This window comes from Venturia canescens, chromosome 3 (assembly GCF_019457755.1).
Source record: "Venturia canescens isolate UGA chromosome 3, ASM1945775v1, whole genome shotgun sequence".
NCBI classification, from domain to species: Eukaryota; Metazoa; Arthropoda; class Insecta; order Hymenoptera; family Ichneumonidae; genus Venturia; species Venturia canescens.
The window spans coordinates 2,731,649-2,751,833 of NC_057423.1; the positions used below are offsets into that span (position 1 = coordinate 2,731,649).

At 49.2% G+C, this 20,185-nt stretch overlaps 1 protein-coding gene across 4 annotated transcripts in view; it reads left to right on the forward strand.

The window, feature by feature from the left end:
• The first annotated feature begins 764 nt into the window (after positions 1–764).
• The window catches only part of GABA-B-R2 (gamma-aminobutyric acid type B receptor subunit 2), a 97,917-nt gene continuing 78,496 nt past the window's right edge, over positions 765–20,185 (forward strand). For 2 of the 4 annotated variants that reach the window (XM_043414011.1, XM_043414015.1), the window contains exons 1-2: positions 4,101–4,842; positions 18,008–19,166. In XM_043414011.1, coding sequence (XP_043269946.1) covers positions 18,819–19,166 — 348 coding nt within the window. In that variant the 5' untranslated portion in view covers positions 4,101–4,842; positions 18,008–18,818. Of the gene's footprint in view, positions 856–4,100; positions 4,843–4,958; positions 5,192–18,007; positions 19,167–20,185 lie in introns of those variants that run through there. The other 2 variants (XM_043414013.1, XM_043414012.1) reach the window with 2 other exon arrangements.

Below are 20,185 nucleotides of genomic sequence, written 5' to 3' on the forward strand. Positions count from 1 at the left end.
CTCGAACTCGATGTTTCGTAAAACGTTCCCCAAATAACGCTCGTGTGACTAATGATGTACACTTTTTTCCATCAGGAAAGATTAGTTCTTTCTTCGAACGTGGCGGCGCGCGTCGCGCGTCAGGTGAAAATTAACGCAAACTTTTCGTGAAGTGAATCTGCATTTTGCACAAATGCGAACAGTTACTAGCACAAACAAAATCACGTAATAAATCTAACTATATAGTTAAAATTATTTCGCGATTAGTTTCTCGTTCCGGTAGAGTCTGAATATTTCCACGATAAAATTGAGTTTCGCAATATCGTTTATGAAGTCGTTATTCAACTCTGGATAACGGAACGCGAAAATTGTCTAAATCAAGCCCGCGCAATGATGCGCGAGATTAATGAATCCTAGACCCGGAATGCGGTTTCGTTGTGAAAAAAGTTGAAAAGAATTCATAAATTATTCATCGAATATATGGAGAGCGTGAAAAATAAATAAAGAATGAGAAAAAGTGTTGGGGGCGAGAAATTTGAAAAGAGAATATTAATGAAAGTAATAAGTTGTTGAAAGTTTGGTCGTGCGATAAGCAAGGCGCGAGTGTCTCTACAAGATACGAAATTGATGATATTTTAAGGGTTTTTTATTCGCGGTTTCGTTCTTTCATCCCGCGTATACATTGTTAATTGGAGGGTGAAATGTGAGCGAGTAAAAGATTTTAGGACGATGGCCACACACCATTGGCATGAGCCAGCTCTCCATTTTCTTCGTGCGGTTGTCACCCTCTTCGCTACACGTGTACTGTGTATACACTGATAAAACGCTGTGTGCTGTCCTAAAAAGTGAAATCCAAGGGGGATGCTGGTGATGTGGGTACGTATTTTTTTCTTCTTTTATTGATGAAAAATGCAAGCGGCGAGGAGAGCAGGGCTCGAAGGAATAGTATAGGTAAACTGTGCAAGAAAGTTGTCCTCGTATTTTCTCTCTTTTTGCTTTGACATGCATGCCCCTTCGCCTGCTCTCCGTAGCGGCTCGGTGTTTCGACCAGCAAAAGTGACGCAGGGAGAAGACCAAGAGGTTAAATAAAACGTGAGAGTCAAGGCCTATTTTATGCGCTCGTTACTCGCGGAGGGTCGCATCATCCCTGCGAGTTCTCGCTCGCTCTCTTGCTCGAACCGAGGGGCATACTCGTCTCTCATTTTTTTACTATTTAATGTACCGTAGCGGAGCAGGCCACGCACTGTCTTTTGTTCCGTAGTCTACGTGCCGGAAGAGCATTCGCGGCGAGTACACGATTCCGGGTATCTTTGAATAGTTAAACTAGTTGCGAAATGTTGTATAATAATAACAACAAAGTATTTCGAAACAAGCGAAAGAATACGAGATAACATTTGGCCGAGGGGAGCGTCGAGCTTCGCATTTTCTCCTCACGCACTTACCAGAGGGCGCTTCGTCACAAAAGCCTGCAAAACGTTGCGAGTTGTAGAGGGCGCGCGCGCGCGCGCCTCTTTTATGTTACGACGAGTGAATAACGATGAATCAGCGGAATAAGATTTCCAATACGTACGGGTAAACGGGGAATGACCACGTACGTTTACCGTTTTCCACGTACGAGCGAGCGAGTGCTCCCGCGCGGTAAACTTTATCTTTCCTCTCATGGTCAAGATAAACTTACACTGCGGCATGATTATTTAACACGGACAAAGAGAGGAAAAGGAGCTTGGAAAAATAAAGGAGAATCGTTCCGGAGCGTATTCGCCCGTATATAGTGCTTTGCGGAGCCTCGGTGTGCTGCTATCATCTTCGCGGAGGGATGATGATCCGAGGGTAGAGTTTGCTGAGCGCAGGGGCCACTGTTACACCATTTTTACAGGGCTCTTTGAGCCTCCTGAAAGTACAGAAGCCTGCAAAATTCTCCCATCGTAAATAGAGCACGGCTCGGACGAAAAATCAATTCGTTTACGATAAAAACTCGTTAATTAAATAAACACCAAGTTAATTGGCATTATTCTTTTGTCATGGATATAAGCGCCGGGGCTTTCGTCACTCCGCAGTCTCCGAAAGCTCGTCGTCCTTTGCCCTATTCTTTGTGCACGAAGGAAATTAAACGGTAATATTTGACTGCGGAGACAATATAACGAAAAATATTTATTCCACTAACGCACTATCAAATTTTCAATATTCTGCCGGATTTTCGTATGTAACACTTTTCATTGAATAATTAAATTATTATTTATTTAGTTAATTATTACAATTATTTATTAATTAATTAGTTTATTAACCTTACACCTCATGTGCCTTTTTCCATACCCTCAACCTCATGACCGGGGTTTGAACGCACCCCACTCTTTTTCTGCTTATAAATCCGGTCCTACGATGCTAAACTGACTTTATCCTACACAATTTTCTTCGCTTTTTATAACGAAAAGAATGATGTACGATAAAACTAATTTCAATTGAATTTATATATCAAAAAATCCGTCGATAATCAGTTGATAATGTGACTTGTTAGGACGGGAACGTAGTTTGAAGTTCGCGTGGGGTGTGCTCACACCCCAGTCATGCGTTCTAGGGTTAATAATCGACTCAAAAGAGAAGAAGGAGTAGTTAAAATACGAATTCAAGAGAATGATGACGTATCTCTCTGTTCGCGAAATTAATAAATTCATTTAAATTGTTATTAATAATTGTGTTTATATTTAAATCCTAAAAATTTGGGGTCTCAGCCGGGATATCGTGAGTTGAAAATAAACAAAAATTTTTGCACTGGTGTTAATTATTCCTCATCAATGAAAATAAATGAACAAAACTCAATTGGGATTTCTAAAATACCGTATCTTTTTGCTAGTTTCCGAAAAATTCATCGACACAACGGAAACAAGAAGACGTGCGCAACGTTCAGTTCGTCTGAACAATAAACGCGTGTTTTCGTGCGTCCCTACTCGCGATCTGTCACTTTAATCTCGAACGAGTTCGCGCAAGCTTTAACGCCGAAGTTCGCAAGAGTCCGCCGAAATGAAAAGCCTCCAATAATTCGAGCAATTCTCAAATTTCGTTCCCCGCCTCGTTTTAAATTCGTAGTTTCTCAAGCTGCGCACCGAGACTCGCTATAATAAAAATAGCTCAGCAGCGAATGTTTTTTTCCTTAATTTCGTTGGACTCGTCCAGCCTTCGGTGCGTCGCGACGGCTCGTGACTATTTTTCGTCCGTAGAACGCTGCTTTGCGGAGAGCCATTGGAAGGGGCGGCCTGCCGTAAAACATCGCATTTTCAACAGCCTCGGAGAGCTCCGTCGCGCGTCTCCTTCCGCGAAGACCGCTCGAGGAGTAAATCGAAGCGAACCGCGCTTACGAATATCAACCCACGTTCGAGCAGGCTTCACGCGAAAGCCTTTTTTCGCCGTCCCAGGCTTTGTTCGAGTGTCGAGACCTCGCGAGTTCGAGGGCACCGGAGTCCGAGCAGGAAAGAGCGCATCCGAATTAAGGGTCGAGTCGCAACAGCCAGGCAGCGATCGCCTCATTTATTCTCGTCTCTCGTGCGCCGAGAGTGTCGAATGATCGCGAAAGCGCGTGTACGTGTGCAGATACAGAGAGGACGTCGAGCGGCGTCGTTCGTTCGACGAGACGAGGCGAAAGGCGAGGATGGGAAGAGCCAGAGGGCGTTCCGGGGCTCCTCCGTGAGCGAGGCAGGGGGGGAGAGAGGCTAGAAGAAAAAAGGAAGAAATGAGGCGAGCAGAGAGATCCGGAGACGAGGGGAGCTCGCACGAACGGAGCATTATCGCGAAACGAATGTTCCGAGGGTCGGTGCTACATTCGTGCGGCTGCTGGTGTCCTGCCGCTGCTGCTCGTTCTCGAGTGCGATGCGAGAGAGAGAGAGAGAGAGAGGAGAGCCCGAGAGCTTTTAGGGAGTTGTTGTTCGTTCGTTCGCTTCAACCGTTGCGAGGCTCGCGAGCTTCCGTCGTCCTCAGCCCTCGCACCCTCCCGCTCCCCGTTATCGGGCTTCTCGCGTGTGCGCGGAGCCCCGCGAGTCTCTCCATCCCCAGTGTCGTTTCTGGGGACTGCCGCTGGAGAGCGCTGCCGCCCAAGACCAAGCCTCATTCGCCTCGCACTCGGTGAGCCTGCGGTACCTCTTCGGACGTGGACGAGATCGTCGCTCCGCCGCGATTCTCCTCTGGCGTCTCTGCTCCGAGGGAGTCGAGCCTCGCCGAGTGTCTCCGCGTATTTTCTCCGTGGGAATCAGCCCCGCGCGGGGTGAAAGCGGCTTTATTTATTCGCGGGGAGAACGATCCGGGCCAGTCGGGAGCCGAGTTAACGTGCTTTTCAAAACAAGTTCAAAGTTCGCGGACGAACCGTCGCATGGACCGAGCTCGGGCCTCGCGCGCCGCTCGCATCCGAACACCGATGTTTTAAGGGAGCCCGACACCGAAAGTCAAAGCTCGGGGCTCCTCGCAGCTTTCCGGACCTCGCGGCTCCCCCGAGGATCCTCGGCCCTCCTTGTCCCCCGTATTCGCAACAATTGGCGTGCTCCTCGGAGCCGCGTCGCAACAGGCTCGGGGCCGCGTCAGGATAGCACATGCGAAGCGACTTCCACGGGGCTCGCGTGCCTTTCCAGTGCGTTAAAACGCGGTGAACCAGTGCGTTTGTTCCTCTTAAAGTGCGATGTCCGAGGCCGATCCTGGCGTTCGATCTCGATGAAAAATCTGCGGGTGTTGTGCCGCGACAGGACTCGAAGTCGCTCGCCGCGTGCTCCTTCTCATCTCGTCCTCCACGTCGCCGAAGAACAGAGCTCCAAGGACGAGCGCAGGATATGTGCACCGAGCGCTGCGAGAACGCCGAGAGGATTGTCCCGACGGGGCTCAAAAGTGAGAGCGGCTTTTTTCATTTTAAACATTTTGTTTTGACCTCGGGACGAAAGAGCTTCGAGATCCCTTCGTCGTACCGCAAAATCCCACATGCACTCGAGCGCGAGCAGGCCCTCCGTACCGGAAGCGGAAAGTATCGGCTGCTGCGGAAGATCCGAAAAGAGCGTGACGACTCGAGGTTCTATCCCGGCACGATTGTCCAAGCCACGTAACGAGCAAGCTCAAGTGTCAAATTAGGCAGTTAATGCTCGACGCGAGGTTGTACGTGGGGCCGAGGGTTCGCTGGTACATCGTCAATAATGTATCAGGCATAAATGCGGAGGAAACTCGCGAATAGTAGGCAGCGAAGGTATGTAATATTTACCAGGAGGCTATACGGCGGCATATCGATCGAGCTTTCCCACTTGGCCTTCCGCACGTTTTTTCCGTCGCTTTTTCTCTATCTCCTGCGCTCGCTCCGACCTTTGATCGTTCGGAGGGCATCGAGGCGATCGACGCTTTGTAAAATGAATTGAAAAACAGGCTGCTCCGTACCGGGGCCGCGGGCTCGTTATATTCTCTCGCGGATTCCTCGCGCGCGAGGTGCGCTACTTAACTTGAAAGCTTCCAGCACTTAGGCTCGGTGTATCTTTGGCGCGGGAGGCTTTAAGGGGGCGAGACGCGAGCAGGGAAAGTAGATTCGGAGCCGAGGGCTTGCTTCGGGCCGCTGAGCGCGAGGAGCTCGATCCGTAGAGAAGAAAAGCTCGCGTTTGAGGACGCTGAGGAGGCGATCAGATGTTTCGGAAGACTCGACTCCTCGTGTTCGTGCGCGCACACATGACGCGAGCGAGAGAGAGAGAGTTGACGCCAAGTTGTCAAGCGTCGCCCTCCGGGTCTCGTTGACGTTGTGCCGCGTGCCGAAGGTAGCTTCATATCGATTGTCGTGGAGGCTCGCGGGCGTTGGGAAAGCGACAAGTCGACGCGCCTCCGAGCGCCCGCGTGCGTTTTACCTCGTGCCGCAACTCGCTGGCCACCGCCCGGAATTTCCCGAATTTTATTTCCCCTTAATTGATCTTGTCCCGCGTTGGAAGGTCGAGCCGAGCGCGACCGGGGCGCGAGAAACGTCTCGCCTCGCGATATTTCGGAGACGACATAGTCGCGCGCGGGATCGTCAAAGGGCGTTTGGCGCATCGTCGTCGGCGGTCTCGCGGCGCGACGCCGAGCCAGTGCAGTTCCCCTTCGTTTCTGTAGACTCGTCGATTGGAACTCCAACGCGCGCTTTGCGCTCTCGCTCAGGTTGCTTGTTTTTCTACGAGATTCGGCCGCATACTCGCGACTCTCCAGCCTGGCAGCCGATGATCGATTCGCCTCTCGGATGTGGCAAGAAGTTACCGAGGCTCGCAGCCCTCGACGCGTCCGCTCCGCAGCCATTTATCTCAATAAAAATTCCCGTAACAAAATCATTCCGCCGCAGGCCCAAAGTTGCTCCTGCTCGCGAGATATTCGGCGGTGCGCGAAACTTGAGACAAACTTCCAAGGAACTTAGCGAGCGCTCCGGAGCTCGAAGCTTTCACGCAAGTTCTCTTTTCCACTGAAAACCACGGGCGCGGAGCAGCACCACCGGCGGCCGAACACGTGGGGATCGGTTGCCAGTCCGCTGGAGAGTGAGCGAGCCACGGCCGAGTCACATGGACCCGGCGGGGGGAAATACGAAATTTTAGTAGCCTCCATCGGGTGACCGCGGGGCCAGTGAATTTTCACCAGTTTTCGCGAGAACCCCGATCTCGCTGGGGATCGAGACAGCTCGAACATTTATTCTAGTTCGATAGAAAAACTGACACGCGTTGCGAGACTCGCGGAGGATTCGTTGCCCGATTCTCCAGGCTTTTGTCGCTCTTCATTCCCGCTACTTACCTCGGCGCTTATTCAATACGCCGCGGCGAATGTAACACCGCGAAGCACACCGGCAAAACTTCAGCCCCAAACTCCGGCTTTCTTCGTCCCCCGGCCTCTCTCGACCTCTCCGTTTCCCTCCTTCCTCCGGGGCTCAATCTTCGAGGGTCAAGCTTCGCGGATCGTATCGACGTCGCGGAGGGGAGCCAGCCGTTTGGCTCGTGTCGGGCTAGTTTCGACGTATATACTCGCGTAGCCAGTAGCCAGCACGGACGTTCACCCTCGCTCTCGGCCTCCTCTGCCCGCATCGGTTTCGCCTCTCGCTCTGCCTCCAACCCCAGCCCTGCATCGAGGGATAGAGAGCGGCGTCGGACTTTTTCCTTTTTTCGATTCACCCTCGCTTATCCAACGTCTTGGCTTCCGCAAGAGTTTTCTTTCCACACCTAGAGAGCCTCTCCTCTCGCTTTCAAGTGCCCGTGGCAAACGATTATATTACTCGACGGTTCTGCCACGAGAGCAGCGTTTTCCGCTCTCCCCGCGGCCCGACTCTTTTCCCTCGTTACATCGATTCTTGTCTCCTCGGCGCATCGAATCCTCCGCGCTTTTTCGATCCCGATCCTTCGCGCTTTCCTCGGCTTCGGACCTCGGGCCAACGTGCTCCGATTACGAGACCTCGTTCCCGGCTTAATTGGACTAATTGTCACCGCAGATTGCGCCTTCAGTCAAGCCTTATCGCTCTTTCGTCGTCCGAGGCTCAATATTTCTCATTTACTTTTAACAAAACAAGCCTCGTCAATAATTTCTCCATTGCTCTGCGCAGTGCTCCTTCATCCCAGTTTTTTCATTAGCTCCCTCGATCAACCTCCAATTTCACTTCTCAAACGCATTATGCGACTCTTTGTCATTTTCAATTTTACCGATTTCGGCGTTACGACGTTCCACGGAGCCCTTATCGAAAGCTGCGGCCCCGCGAAGCTCCCTGAAAAAAAATTCTAACTTTCGAGATCACGATCGCTTAGCTTAAACGATGCTCGTCTATACTGGACGAGAAAAGCAAAAAATTAGCCTAATCGAGGCAACTTTTCTCCCCCCCCCCCTCCTTAATATCTCCTCTCCGGAAAGGCACGTACCTCCCTCTTTTTTCCGAAGATCGAGTTACTTAATGAGCGAGAAGTTTGAAAATTGCCAACATTTGTCGATCCGAGGCGTCGAGCACAGTGAGTCTCGGAACAAAAGGCTTGGGAGCGTCGATAAAAAAGGCGGGAGGGGAGAAAAAAATGGTGACTTACACGAATACTTGGTCGTGTGTTCCAAGAGTGGTTTGCCCGGATGAAAGTTTTGTTAGTTTTTCCTATTTGCAGTCCATTCGTATCCTCTTGACTGTTTTCACAGACCCTCCTTTCTTCCTCCTCCAGAGAAGCTCTCCGCTCGCGCGCTGGTTTGTTCGTATCTGCTGCACGGTATAACGAATCGTTAGATCAAGCTGGAATCTGTCTCCGTTCAGTGGCGCACCTTCCCCCTCGGCCCGTTTTTGTTTTACTCGAACTATCGGCACCCGCGAGGAAAAAAGAGCCTCTAGAATGCGCGATAGAAAATTTATTTGAGGTCTAATCACATTGCCACAATGACAGCATTGTTCTGGGAGAAACAATGAGCGCCTCGGCTCCGTATAGTCTGGTGCGCTGTGGGCATTGAGAACTCGAGACTCCAGCCACCGGTGGCGAACGCATCCTTCTCACGAATGTGTCTCTCTCTCCCGTTTTTCCTCTCTTTCTTTCTTTCACTGCGACCCTCGTTGACTCGCCCTCTCTTTCCCTCTGCTCCTCAGCTGCGGTTACTTTTCGTCTTGGTTTGCCACAGACGCGTAGAAACCGGGCGACGAGTTCTCTTTCTGCGGCTAGCGGGGGGACTCTCCTCGGTGCAGCCAGTGCTTTACGTCACTTAGGAGCCCGCGAACATCACGAAACACCTCGCTAATTTCTAGCTCACGTACACGCTCGGGGAGCTCCGGACGAAGGAGAAAAACGGGAGACAAAAATAATGACTCTATCTTGGACGACGAAGTTTGCTCTGTGAAGTCCAACGAAACGGTGGAAAAAACGTCCAATTTTTTCACTCATTCTCCAATTCCCTTTCCTGACGAATTTGCAATCGTTGTTTTTCAAGGAGACACTCTTGTACGAATATTTGGGATAAGAACATAGAAATGTTTGCTATTTTATGTAGGAGCGCTGGTCTGTGTGTCGCTATTCCGTTACATTTCGTCAAAGTACACGGTGATTTTTATGCCGAGGGCAGTTCTTTCAAATTTTACTATTTAGGACAGGCAAAATTTAGGTTCGCGACGTCCTTGCATCGAACGATGCATCGATATATGTGAAGGACACTCGTGCCTTTGATGGAACGTTCAAAATTGGTGAATTGGACTGGAAATATTGGTGAAATGTCTGTAGTATCGGAAATAATAAACTCGAAATTCTTTATTTTCAAATTCAATTCCAAACAAATTACAATATATATTTTTTTTTTTTCGTTGATTTATTAAGAAAGAGTTATGCTTTTTGCAATGCGAGCTCATCGCATTTTGAATACGTCGAAGAGAAGCAAAACTTTTTGTCGAAAGGAAGATTTACTTCTTTCGACGACGCAAAGTTCGCTCATAACCGAAGCGACTGCTTGAAATATTTGACCATGTGCCACTAATTTTCCGTTTTCTTGAATTTTGCCAAGTTGTTGAGGAAAATTCAGTACAGTGGAAAGGAAAATACGGAACTATTTAATTTTTCGCTGCTACAAAAATGTAGTAATTCTTCGTAAAAAAGTCTCTCCGTGGACTGCGACGTTGTTGGAAACTTAGCGTCGCGCTCGAAGAGGCTTATCGAATAGTAATTCTTGGAGAAGCGGGTCTCCAATACCGAGCCCTTGCGCGCACCGAGGCCGCGTGACCATCAAACTTCCAACGACGCCCGAGTATCTTGAAAATTCATAGAATTGTAAAGGAGTCATAAAACGATGATGTCTAATCGTTGCCAAAACACGAAGAGCACACTCGGCGAAGCATTTCTTTGCGTTGGCTCCCTACCAAGTTTAATTTCTTCAGGATCATAAACCCTCGTTCCTGCTCGAACAAACGTTTTTTTCATTCTACGATCGTGCGAAATCGTCTCGCGATGTCACCCCGATTCCTTTCAATTCTCACTCCAAGAATAGTTTCCGTGGAACTCTCGATTTCTCAGCCATCGCAGTGTCGTCTCGCGTCCTGATTGATCCACGGGTAAATTGAGAGTTAACAATCGTCCGAATGATCAGGTATTCAGCGAAGCTGCGTTGTTTCTCTAGCAAAGTTTATCGAGAACCGATTTCCGTCGGTGCTGGCTAATTAGGCGCGCAGGCTTCTCGAATTCCCCTCTCGGCCGTGATGCATTTCAAATTGATTATCGGAAAATTCGATGAAATTCGTGCTCGTTATTTATCGGGTGTCCGTGGCGGGCACGAGGTCTCTCCGAGTCCGAGGCCCTCTCCGTGGGCACAAATAATATTTATTTCCGTTCCTGTGTGCGCGCGCGCTTCAGTGTGTCGATAAATTCTCGAGGAGGGAGAGCGAGAGAGGCGAGCGCAATAAAATGCGATTTTTCTCCGGGTCTGTACACGCAGCTCGCGGTAAAAAACGAACGGACGCGCACCGAGATAATCCTCATCCTTTTCTCCGCCGTGATTAACACACTCCTTTCGAAGCTCGTTTTGAACGACGCACAAAAAATCTGTGTAGGCGAATTCCTCTATTGATTTTCGATGCTCGCTGTAGACGCCCTGGCAATGCAGCGGTCCAGCGCATATTTTCGCATCGCCGTGCTCCATTTTTCCTTGGTGTTTGAGACGCGGGGAGCTAATATTTAACTCTTCGGAGCCGCGTTATAGAGTTTCGCTTTGAAGCCAATATCGAGAAGGAAATGCGAATTTTCACGGCATTTTTTGCCTGCTTACGTTCCGCTGGAGGCTTCCACGGAATTTCCGCGAACTTTGGCGTGCCGGGGGTGCTCGAGGTCGTTCGCGGTTTTTCCTCTCTCGCGACGAGGGCCCCTCGCGAGGGCAGCAGTCGCAGGTACGCGTCGTGCAAGTCGCTTCCCCGGTCGGCTTCGATCACGAGCGAAGGTCCGAGCTCACAGGAGCCAAGTGATGATTGGACAGAGGGTGCTGGCAAACTCCAGTGAATTCAGTCGAGTCGAGAAAACTCCTGGAGAACAGTTGCACAGTGTCGCGGAGTTCGCGGCTCGTCGAGCAATCGCTTCTACTCCAGGAATCGATGGCTCCAATCAGCGGTATTGGGCAAATAAAAACGGGCCAGATGAAAAAGAAGGAACGAGGCGAGAAGCGTCGGCGGGAGAGAGTTTCGGCAGAAATGAGATAATTTTTCCGCTGAGCTTGCTCCGCCAACGCGCGGTGTCGCATTGTCGAGAAATTACGGAACGATTTGTCACGCTGTGTGCTCACATCGACCCGGACTTTGGCTAGCTCATGCTTTGACAATTAATCCGTTCTTGGAGTCGACCAGCCAGCACCAGTGCACAAGACTAACTTGGTTATTATACTGTGCTACTGGCTTAACCTCGTTATCTGATCATCTAAGCCGGAGGACGCCTCGCCTCGTTGCATGTGCATCGCAGGATGCTGGGCTTGGCCGAGTTACCATCCAGAAAGGGCCAAGTTTGAGCCCGGCGTCTGGTCCATTTAAGGGTACCGCTTGATCCCGGTGTGACTGCGGGATTTCGGCGGGATAACGGAGAGCTCGAATCGTCGCGGGGGAGCGAGATGAAAGTCGATCGGGATCGGTCCGCCCTCGAGAATTCGATCGTCGCGACTCTGCGGGGAGGACAAACCCGGTCCGTTGATCACGAGGAGGAGCTTTCGAAAGAGACTTTCCTCCCGTGATAATCGCTCGGAAAAAGCACTGATGAGAGCGACAAAGAAAAACCCCGCGGACGCTTGCCTCGCGCTCCACTCCCGCGCTGTTCTATTTCTCGCTTCCGCCATTTCGTGTCACCCGCTTCCAAACGGAAACAGGATGACGGATACGAGGGTGAACCGAGTTTTGAGCCGGAAGTTAGAAAAAGACAGAATAAAGTTGAAACGCTCAAGAAAGGGAGAGCTCCGAGGCACGTTTACGGAGGTTTCTTAGCGAGGACCGCGACAGCGGAGATTCGAGTGCGTTTCAGTCGCTGGCTCGCGTCCAGCACGAACGAGGATTCTCCGGCAGCTTTTTCGGGGATAAAACGACGCGGGTTCGACGAGTCCGAGATTCTCTGTGACGCGGTATAAATCGTTAGTGGAATATATGCCCTCGGAAAAGTATTGGCTCGCGAAGCCACGAGCACGCTTTCGATGCACAACGTCTCTTTTTCCGCTCACCTTATTCGACCAGTTTTCCTCCTCCCGTGCCCTTGTAATCCAGCTTTTGTGCCTCGCTTACTTCCGCAGAAGCTCACATTCTCCAACAGACTTTTGTAATCCAGCTTTCTATCGGATTTCCCTTGATCGACGTTATCTTAATCGGCATCGGGAGCATTTTATCTGCAAGGAGATCCATACACGTGTAATTACGTATGTATACGCGCGAAAGCACTCGCTCGTACCTCCTGCAAAATCGAGTATTACAAGGTGAACGAGAGACCCAAACATTTCCGCAAAAGTTCTCGTCGATTGCGCGACGAGAATTTATTTTCGAGGGAGTTCAACGACGTTGAAGTTCGCAGCGTTCGAGTCCAACGAAATATTGAGCAAAAGACATTTGTAATTCAGCTATTTTTCTTTTTCTAAACATTGGCGTTGATTGAAAAATGACGAAATTGCGAATTCGATGTGAAAGAAAATTGGAGAATTTTTTTAACTTCAGCTCCATTCGTTTTTTCAGTTTTCACGAATTACTGCGTGCTATGAAATACTTTTGTATCGGTAATGATGCTTCTTAATATCGATAACACGAATATTCAACATTGGTAAACGTAAATCAGAACAGTTACGAGTAAAATAACCTTGGTCTCTTTTTTGACTCCGATTTGCCAATAATAGCTCAGCAGTATTTAAAATCCAATTGTTTCGATTCAGTTTCCATACTAAAATGGATGAAAGGTCCCCTTTTCACCTTAAAATCTGGATCAATATTGACGGTGCCTGCAGAAAAAGGCCCTGAGTTTTTTGAGACAACACATGTTTGTGCTGAAAAATGTGGAAAAATCTTTGCTATCACGGTTGCATTGTCAAATTATTATTTTGATAGACATTATGAAGCGTTTGCTATGATGCCGAACATTAATCCTCAACGGCCGGTCATAACTCTCAGTGAATTTTTTGATAGGAATATATGCGTTACCTACAAACTAAAGGCAAAGAATGATAATAATTACATTCCGAAAACACGGATGTGAAGCAATGTGTATAAATAAATACACGTATATATGTGTATTAAAAATTATTCATCACACTCCCAACATCTCAATCCGATTCAAGTGCTTCGAAGTGCTCTGCATCAGAAGAATGAATAAAAATACCCAAACATTATTCCTTTATCAAAATACACAATGCTGGCGAATAGTTGAATTTGTTGTACTTCGACTCGCATTATAGCGTATAGAGATTCGCAATAGCAACATTTTGTGAAGTAGATCGTGAAAATCGGAAATACCGCATGATAAAATTTACGAAAGGCAAGAGTGACATTCAGATATTGATACATCGTTCGATGTAAAATGTCACAGACCTAAATTTTGCCTGTTCTACATAGTAAAATTGGAAAAAACTGCTTTCGGCGTTTAAATTACCATGTATTTTGGTGAAATGTAATATATTGGCGATATAAACCAGCGCTGCTATAAAACATAGTAAATATTTCTACGTATACATCCGAAATATTCGTGTAAAAGTCTCTCCGCGTAGAGACCATGCGCAAAAATCGTTCATCTTTAACGAATGAACGCTCCTTACGAAGTTTATGAAAAGTACACAATAACAATGAAGTATATAACGAAGGTCTGGGAAAAAAATCGAGACGATCGTTTTAGTAGTTAAAAATTGAACGAAATTGGTTAAACTCGTAACCTCACATTTGCTTATTTCGGCATTTTGTTTCTTCTTGGCTTGCCCCATTACCGTCACAGTCTTCTCTCTTTTTATTAACACTTTTTTCGTGTTTTCCCTTTGCGCTCACTAAAGCGAATTTTGACATAAAAAACTATAGAATTTTAGCCAGGGACGCATGAAATTTGGGGTTCTGTCAGCGATGGATTCCCGTTCAATTAATGGCTTGTAATTTCATTCGCCAAAAAATAAGTTGAAAAGATATTTTAAAAATAACTCTGACATGAATTTAGAGTGATAATATCTTTAATTGTCAAGTAAAAATCGAGCCAATTTAGACACCCATAAAAAACGATCTTACGGGCACGATCTATCTTAATCTCGAAATAACTATGAATAAATTGTGCAAATTAGCTTAGAAACGACTCGCAAAACGAAAGACACTGGCTAAGCCAGAATGCTCGTCATCGCTCTGTGTAAGTTTCGAAGCACAATTTTCTAGTGAAGAGCCTCAATGAAAAAATCGATAATTCTGCATACTGCGAAGCTGACAGTATTTTTAAATCGCCTCGTTTTTAAAGCGACGGCTCAGAGAGATCGATGCGATGGAAAAATAAAGCCTGGGTCACCGCCGCGGATGTGTGGCAAGGAAATATTGAATGAGTTACGAAAGAAAGTTGGTTTACATTGTAACGGAGCTCTTAACCTTCCCCTGGCGTCTGTGTCGGCCTATTCTCAACGACGACATGAATTATTAACGCCGAGCAGGTTAACTTCGGGCCTCCGTTAATTCGATGCGTGTTGGTAGCCTATGAAAATTTAAAACCAATCAAGAGCCTCGAGTCATCGCGGAAGAATCGTAATGGCTCAAAGCACTGATCGCTCTCGCTAATCCACGTTTTTATTCGATTTAACGACCCCATCGTCCTTTCTCTTGATCGCGCACTCAAGATTATTCTACTTTATAGCACTTTCCAGGGAGGTTATTGCGTCGAGAGTCAATTACTTCTAATCCCCCAGCTCCGGAGTTCCTCCGCGCCGAGGCTCCTCGTGCGCAGAGCCCGTGAAAGTCTTCAATTTCAAAACGAAAATGCTCAGACAGACTGAAAAATACGAAAAAATGCTCTCGCCCCGGCGAGCTCGTCGCGATCTGTCAGGAAATCAGGATTTCAGAAAAATCCTCATCTCCGGGGTCGGGAAAAGGGAGCGTTGAACCTCACAATAGCGCGCTCCGTTGGACACAAAGGCAAAAGGAGTGACTCGCCCGGCGCGTGCAATTTGAGGTGTCGATCGCCACCGCGGATGAAATGCTCGAGCATATTTCGACTGCACAATGGCTTGTCCGGGGCGGCGCACTTCGGCTCGACAAGCCGCGGGAAACAAAAGGATCAGCGCGTCGATCATTCGGCGCTCGCGGACGAAATCGCCAGCAAGCTCACGGTCATAGCGAAGTAATAACATCTCATTTGATATTCAAACGAATGGCCGTGTGCCGGGAACAGCCCCGCCAAGGCTGGGCCTTGGCACAGTAACATGATTCGAGTCAGCCGTGAGTAGTCGGTTGGCAATAAGGCAGACCTAATGCACGAGGACTGTAGGCTCGTCGTCGTCGTTGTCGTCGGCGACGCGATATCGCACGCTACGTAGATCCTCCGGGTAACCCGCGCCCTTATTTTTCCTATCTGCTCGCCGCAGGTTGGAGCGAACGCTCGATAATCTCACGAGCAGCACGCGCACACATTCCGGCTCCATGTCCGCGCGTACACGTGCATGTTATATCGGCGCCTTGGCCAATCGTTTCTCCGCCTTCGCTCATTCGCTTCTTGACTTCGTGCGGTTTTACTGCCCTCGAGCACGAAGCCTAGAAATTGTTAGGGTCTCTCACGAGCTCAATCGAGCCAACACTCGGGATATTTCAAGGGCACTACGCGAACGATCCGACAGTGCGCGAGCCTTAACGATCTCGCGGGAAAACGGGGCTTCTCGATCCTCGCTTCCGCGGGCACGGCAGCTGCGTCGGTGCGTACAAACGCATCGCTATTTTCGACGACGCAGTTCTTTCCATATTGACTCGCGCATTGAGCCGTCGAAGCTTTGTCCTCGTTCCTCTCAGGCGTACGTGCGCCAAGTTCCAAATTTTGGAACATCTCTTTAACGCACCGCGAGACTGCGCGAGAGCTCGCGGCGCACGCGAGCGCACCCGATTTTCCATTGTCTTTGTGTTTGCTTTAGCTAAAGTGAGTTTGCACCCTGCTTTTGTTGAGAATCGAATGTGAATTTTATTGACACGAGAGAATATCACGGTCCGAAGGAAGCTCCGGAAACGCTTTTGTTTGGAGCCACGAGTGCTTCCCCGCTTTCCATAATTAGTTTGTCGCGCCCGTTACAAGGATTCGTTGAAATCCGATATTTTTTGGTCGTTCCCCCGGATGGATTCGTGCGAACGAATAAACACCGCGGGATTATTCGATTTTTAGTGGAATCTAAAAGCGGAAAAAGTTCGCAAGCGCTTACCCAGGACGTTCCGGGGCGGAGTTTTTCGCTGGTAGGAAACTCCGCCGAGATAAAGTTCGAGGAAGGGCCTCGCTCTGTTTTTAGTTTCGTTAGCGCCCAGGGGAAAGTAGGTTTGACGAGGCCGAGCTCCGGGCTCTGTGCGCGGCGTGTGCGAGCCCCGGAGGCGTCTTAATCCGAGCGGCAAACCAGAGGGATTGTCCCCGCGCACGTACACACAGCCAGCGCGTTGTACTCGTGATTCCCTTATCCCGCAACAGCACCGAAGCTCGCCTCGCGCCGACAAACGATCCGAGTTGGCAAGATAATGTTCCTCGTTGGAATTTCCCTCGGATTTATTCCTGAGAATATACTTCCGATGCTGCTTTCGGCCAGGAAGACTCGCTCGCAGCGGTGTAATTGTGCATTGTGCCATGATTGAGCCATTGTTCAGGGAAAGTGAGAGCGCACAAGGAAAGCCTGGCGCCCTATTCAGGCGGCGTCTCGCTCTCGCACGCTCCCGCTTTTCGGCTTCGTTCTCCGCGGAGCACCCGGGCGAGTATGCGGCCTAGAATAACCCGGCGAGCTCGAACGAGCCCCCGGAGTTAACGACGAAACGATACAACTCGAAACGACGTTTCCCCGGAGCCGAGATCAAACCGCCCTCGTCGCATCGATCTGCGCGGCAAAAAATATTCAAACGAGCCACCCGGACGGCGCTTCACCTTTTACCGGATAATCATTTTTTCGGGGTTGAGCCGCGCGATGTGTTGAAAAAATGTGTGCGAAACCATTCTCGTGTAACAACTTCCTCGGCTTCGTGTGCGGAGAGAGCGAGGCCAAAGGTTATTGAAATTTCCCGTTCATATTCGAGTCGCCCCGTTTATGTTCCTCCGTTAAGATTCGCGTCGCGGATCAAGTCCATCCGCACCGAAGGTCGCGATCCTCGCCTAAAAAGCTTGATCGATAGTTTTCACTCGCAAAGAATTTTCCTCCGCGAACTTCTTCATTCCTCAGATTAACCTCGAGCTCCCGGAAGTCGCCCGCGAGCAGTAAATAAAAGACAGCAGGGGCGCGCGCAGCACGCACAGGTGCATTTCGTCACCAGCATATGGATTATGGTCCATGCACGCGAGGGCTTTAAACTTGTGCTTTATTCTCACGACGAGAGCGTCATCGCTCTTTGCTCGCACTACGAATTTCCAGACTCCATTAATAACATTGCACACGTATCATGCATCATTTGTAAACTCGAGCGCGCGGTGTTCGCGCGAAGGGAGCACACACTCGCAAAAACTTGAGCGCGGAGGCGCCGGGGCGCGTCTCATTAAAAGTTTTTCCTCAAAGCCTGCTTTCGCGCGTCCGCGGGCCGCACCGGTGCTAACAATTCTCATCCAACGTCTACATCTTCGAGCCATTCTCGTCCAATTTCCCATCGATAAATAAACGATTATTTACTCACTCGAAACTTTAATAATCTGATTATTGGATCGGCGCGGTGACGAATGAAAACTCGGAAATAACCTCGCGCATTGTCCCAGCACGAAATATCGACGAGTATCCGCTTTTTTAAAGCGGGGACCCACGCGAACGCGTGCGAATAAACGAACCTGTTGGGACAGCAACGATTACGTAAATTGCTCACCGAAATCGGCGTTTTCGAACTCTCCTCGAAATCGAATTTGCCGAAGGGACCCGAGCCCGGAATAACCGCGATATTTCATTGTTTCAGGTGTAATTGACGCGGAGTGGTATTCGACGAGGGAGGCACTGACAGATCTCGTGGCAACTACACGCATCGACGCTCATTAAAACCGGAGTGATTCTCGAGAGGAGTGGCCCATCGAGACGGGAGGACAAAGCCTGCGATGTTGATATCGATGATTATGCGATAATCCGAAAATGAGCCCTCCAATAAAATCCAATAGGGAGAGGAGCTTGAAAGAGAATTCGCGCTCGTCGAACGCAGCACCGGTGCTTTACAGAGGGATGCGATAACGACGTTGAGCATAGCGAGCGAGGGACTGAAAAACGTTGATGTTTCCGAGGGCGCGATCGGGATCGAGCTGGACAAAAGAGTTCGTCCGGGAGTGATCGTCATTTCGATGTCCTCCGGGGTCGGTCTTCGGGGAGTTTTGATCAGTGAAGCGAGCAAGGGGGACTCGAGCTCGCCCGGTTTTCGCAAATCCTTTCGATCCCCTCCTTTCCTACCGTCCCAGGCTTTCGATGCGAAACAAAAAATGGCGATCGAGATATGAGATAATCGAAAGGGGGCGGGAGTGAGTGCGTGAGTGAGTGCGCGGAAGCAAAAGTGCGAGTGTCGATGGCTCCGGGCCGGAAGTGAGGGATTGGGATATCGATGAAGTTGCGGCGGATGAAGGGCCGGCGGGACGTCGACGAGGCAAGTGCAAAGCCCCCGGTGTTGAGAAGCTCGAGGGAGATGGCGCCGAGGTCGATCGAGAGGGAACCGGTTAACCGGAGGATGTTTCGGTGAGATCCGGCGGTCGTTTGCATCCAGCTTGCGCCCGAGGTGTCCGCACGCGATGGGCAACGCTCCGAAGGAACCGCGCGATCCTCCCGGGGGCTCCGGCTCCTCGCAGCGTCGCGACCTCGGAGGAGGGCCTCGCTCCTCCAACGTCGCCCGACTCTTCGCCGCCGTTCTGTGCCTCGATGCCATTTTTACTTGCGGTGGACAAAAACCAATTAATCTTGGCGGTGTTAAGAGACACGACGTTTATATCGCCGGCTTTTTTCCCTACGGGCGTCACGTGCCCGAGAGCCATCTTGGACGCGGCGTTATGCCCTCGGTTAAACTCGCCGTCGATCATATCAACGACAGTCCAACCGTTCTCCGAAACTATCGATTGCACATGTGGTGGAACGACACCGAGGTAAGTAGCCGCAATCCTCTTTTCTCTGCTCGCCTCTGCCCGCGTTTCTCTCTCCAACTTCGCTTTTGGAGCGAGATTAATGGAAGCGAGCATGCGCAATGGCCCGAGATTTAGTGCTGGTTGGCGATACACGGGAATTAAGTTCTCGAGTGAGTCCGCACTCGGGCGGGGGGGGCGGCATCGAAGCGCCTTGATTCAACGATTCCTCTGTCGAGCGCTAAATCGTCTTGCTTTCAATGTCAACTTTTCTCGAGAGATTCAGCCTTGGAACGAGTTATCAAATAGCCGGGGACTCACTTTCAAACTTTTCATGCTCGACACCGCACTTTTTCAAGGCACTCGCGCCAGTGCGGACATCCAATTTACCAAAGTACTCACAAATTGTCGTATTTACGGGGTAGAAAATGAATGTGTTTGTGCGCTCAAACCCTTTACAAGTTTACCAACTCTTTTGATCGATCGTCCGAGCATTTTTTGCTACTTTGTAAATTCGCTCTCTTTGGCCTCTCGCTCTATTTGCGAAGCGGAGCTACTCAGCGAGATCATCCCGACGATTTTCTGATTTCCCCAATCCATTCGAGACCGTAGAAAACCATTTTTTTCGATTTTTTTTCCCACCCTCGCCGTTCGTCCCTCATTGCGGAGAAAACGGATTCGTTTTGTATACCGAGAAATATATTATTTTTCAAGAATTTTCAAAGTATTTAAGTGCAAGCGTACTATTTTTTGAATTTTCCTATTTTTCGTCCCTCAAATTCTAAACAGCTTTATGTGCACAGCAAAAAGTGATGCACGTCACAACTATATTTCATTTTCTTTTCGAGTATTATTCATCGTGTCGCATAGACTAGCACTTACTCATAAGTGAAAATGTATCGTAAATCATAAATTTTGACTTTCAGCATAGTAAATTCTATTCGATAAATACACGAAAATACACCGAGTACGTGTGACATTTACCATACATTTAGTTTTTTTTTCAAAGTGGCCCGATTTTACAGTTAAACATCGGAAGTGAC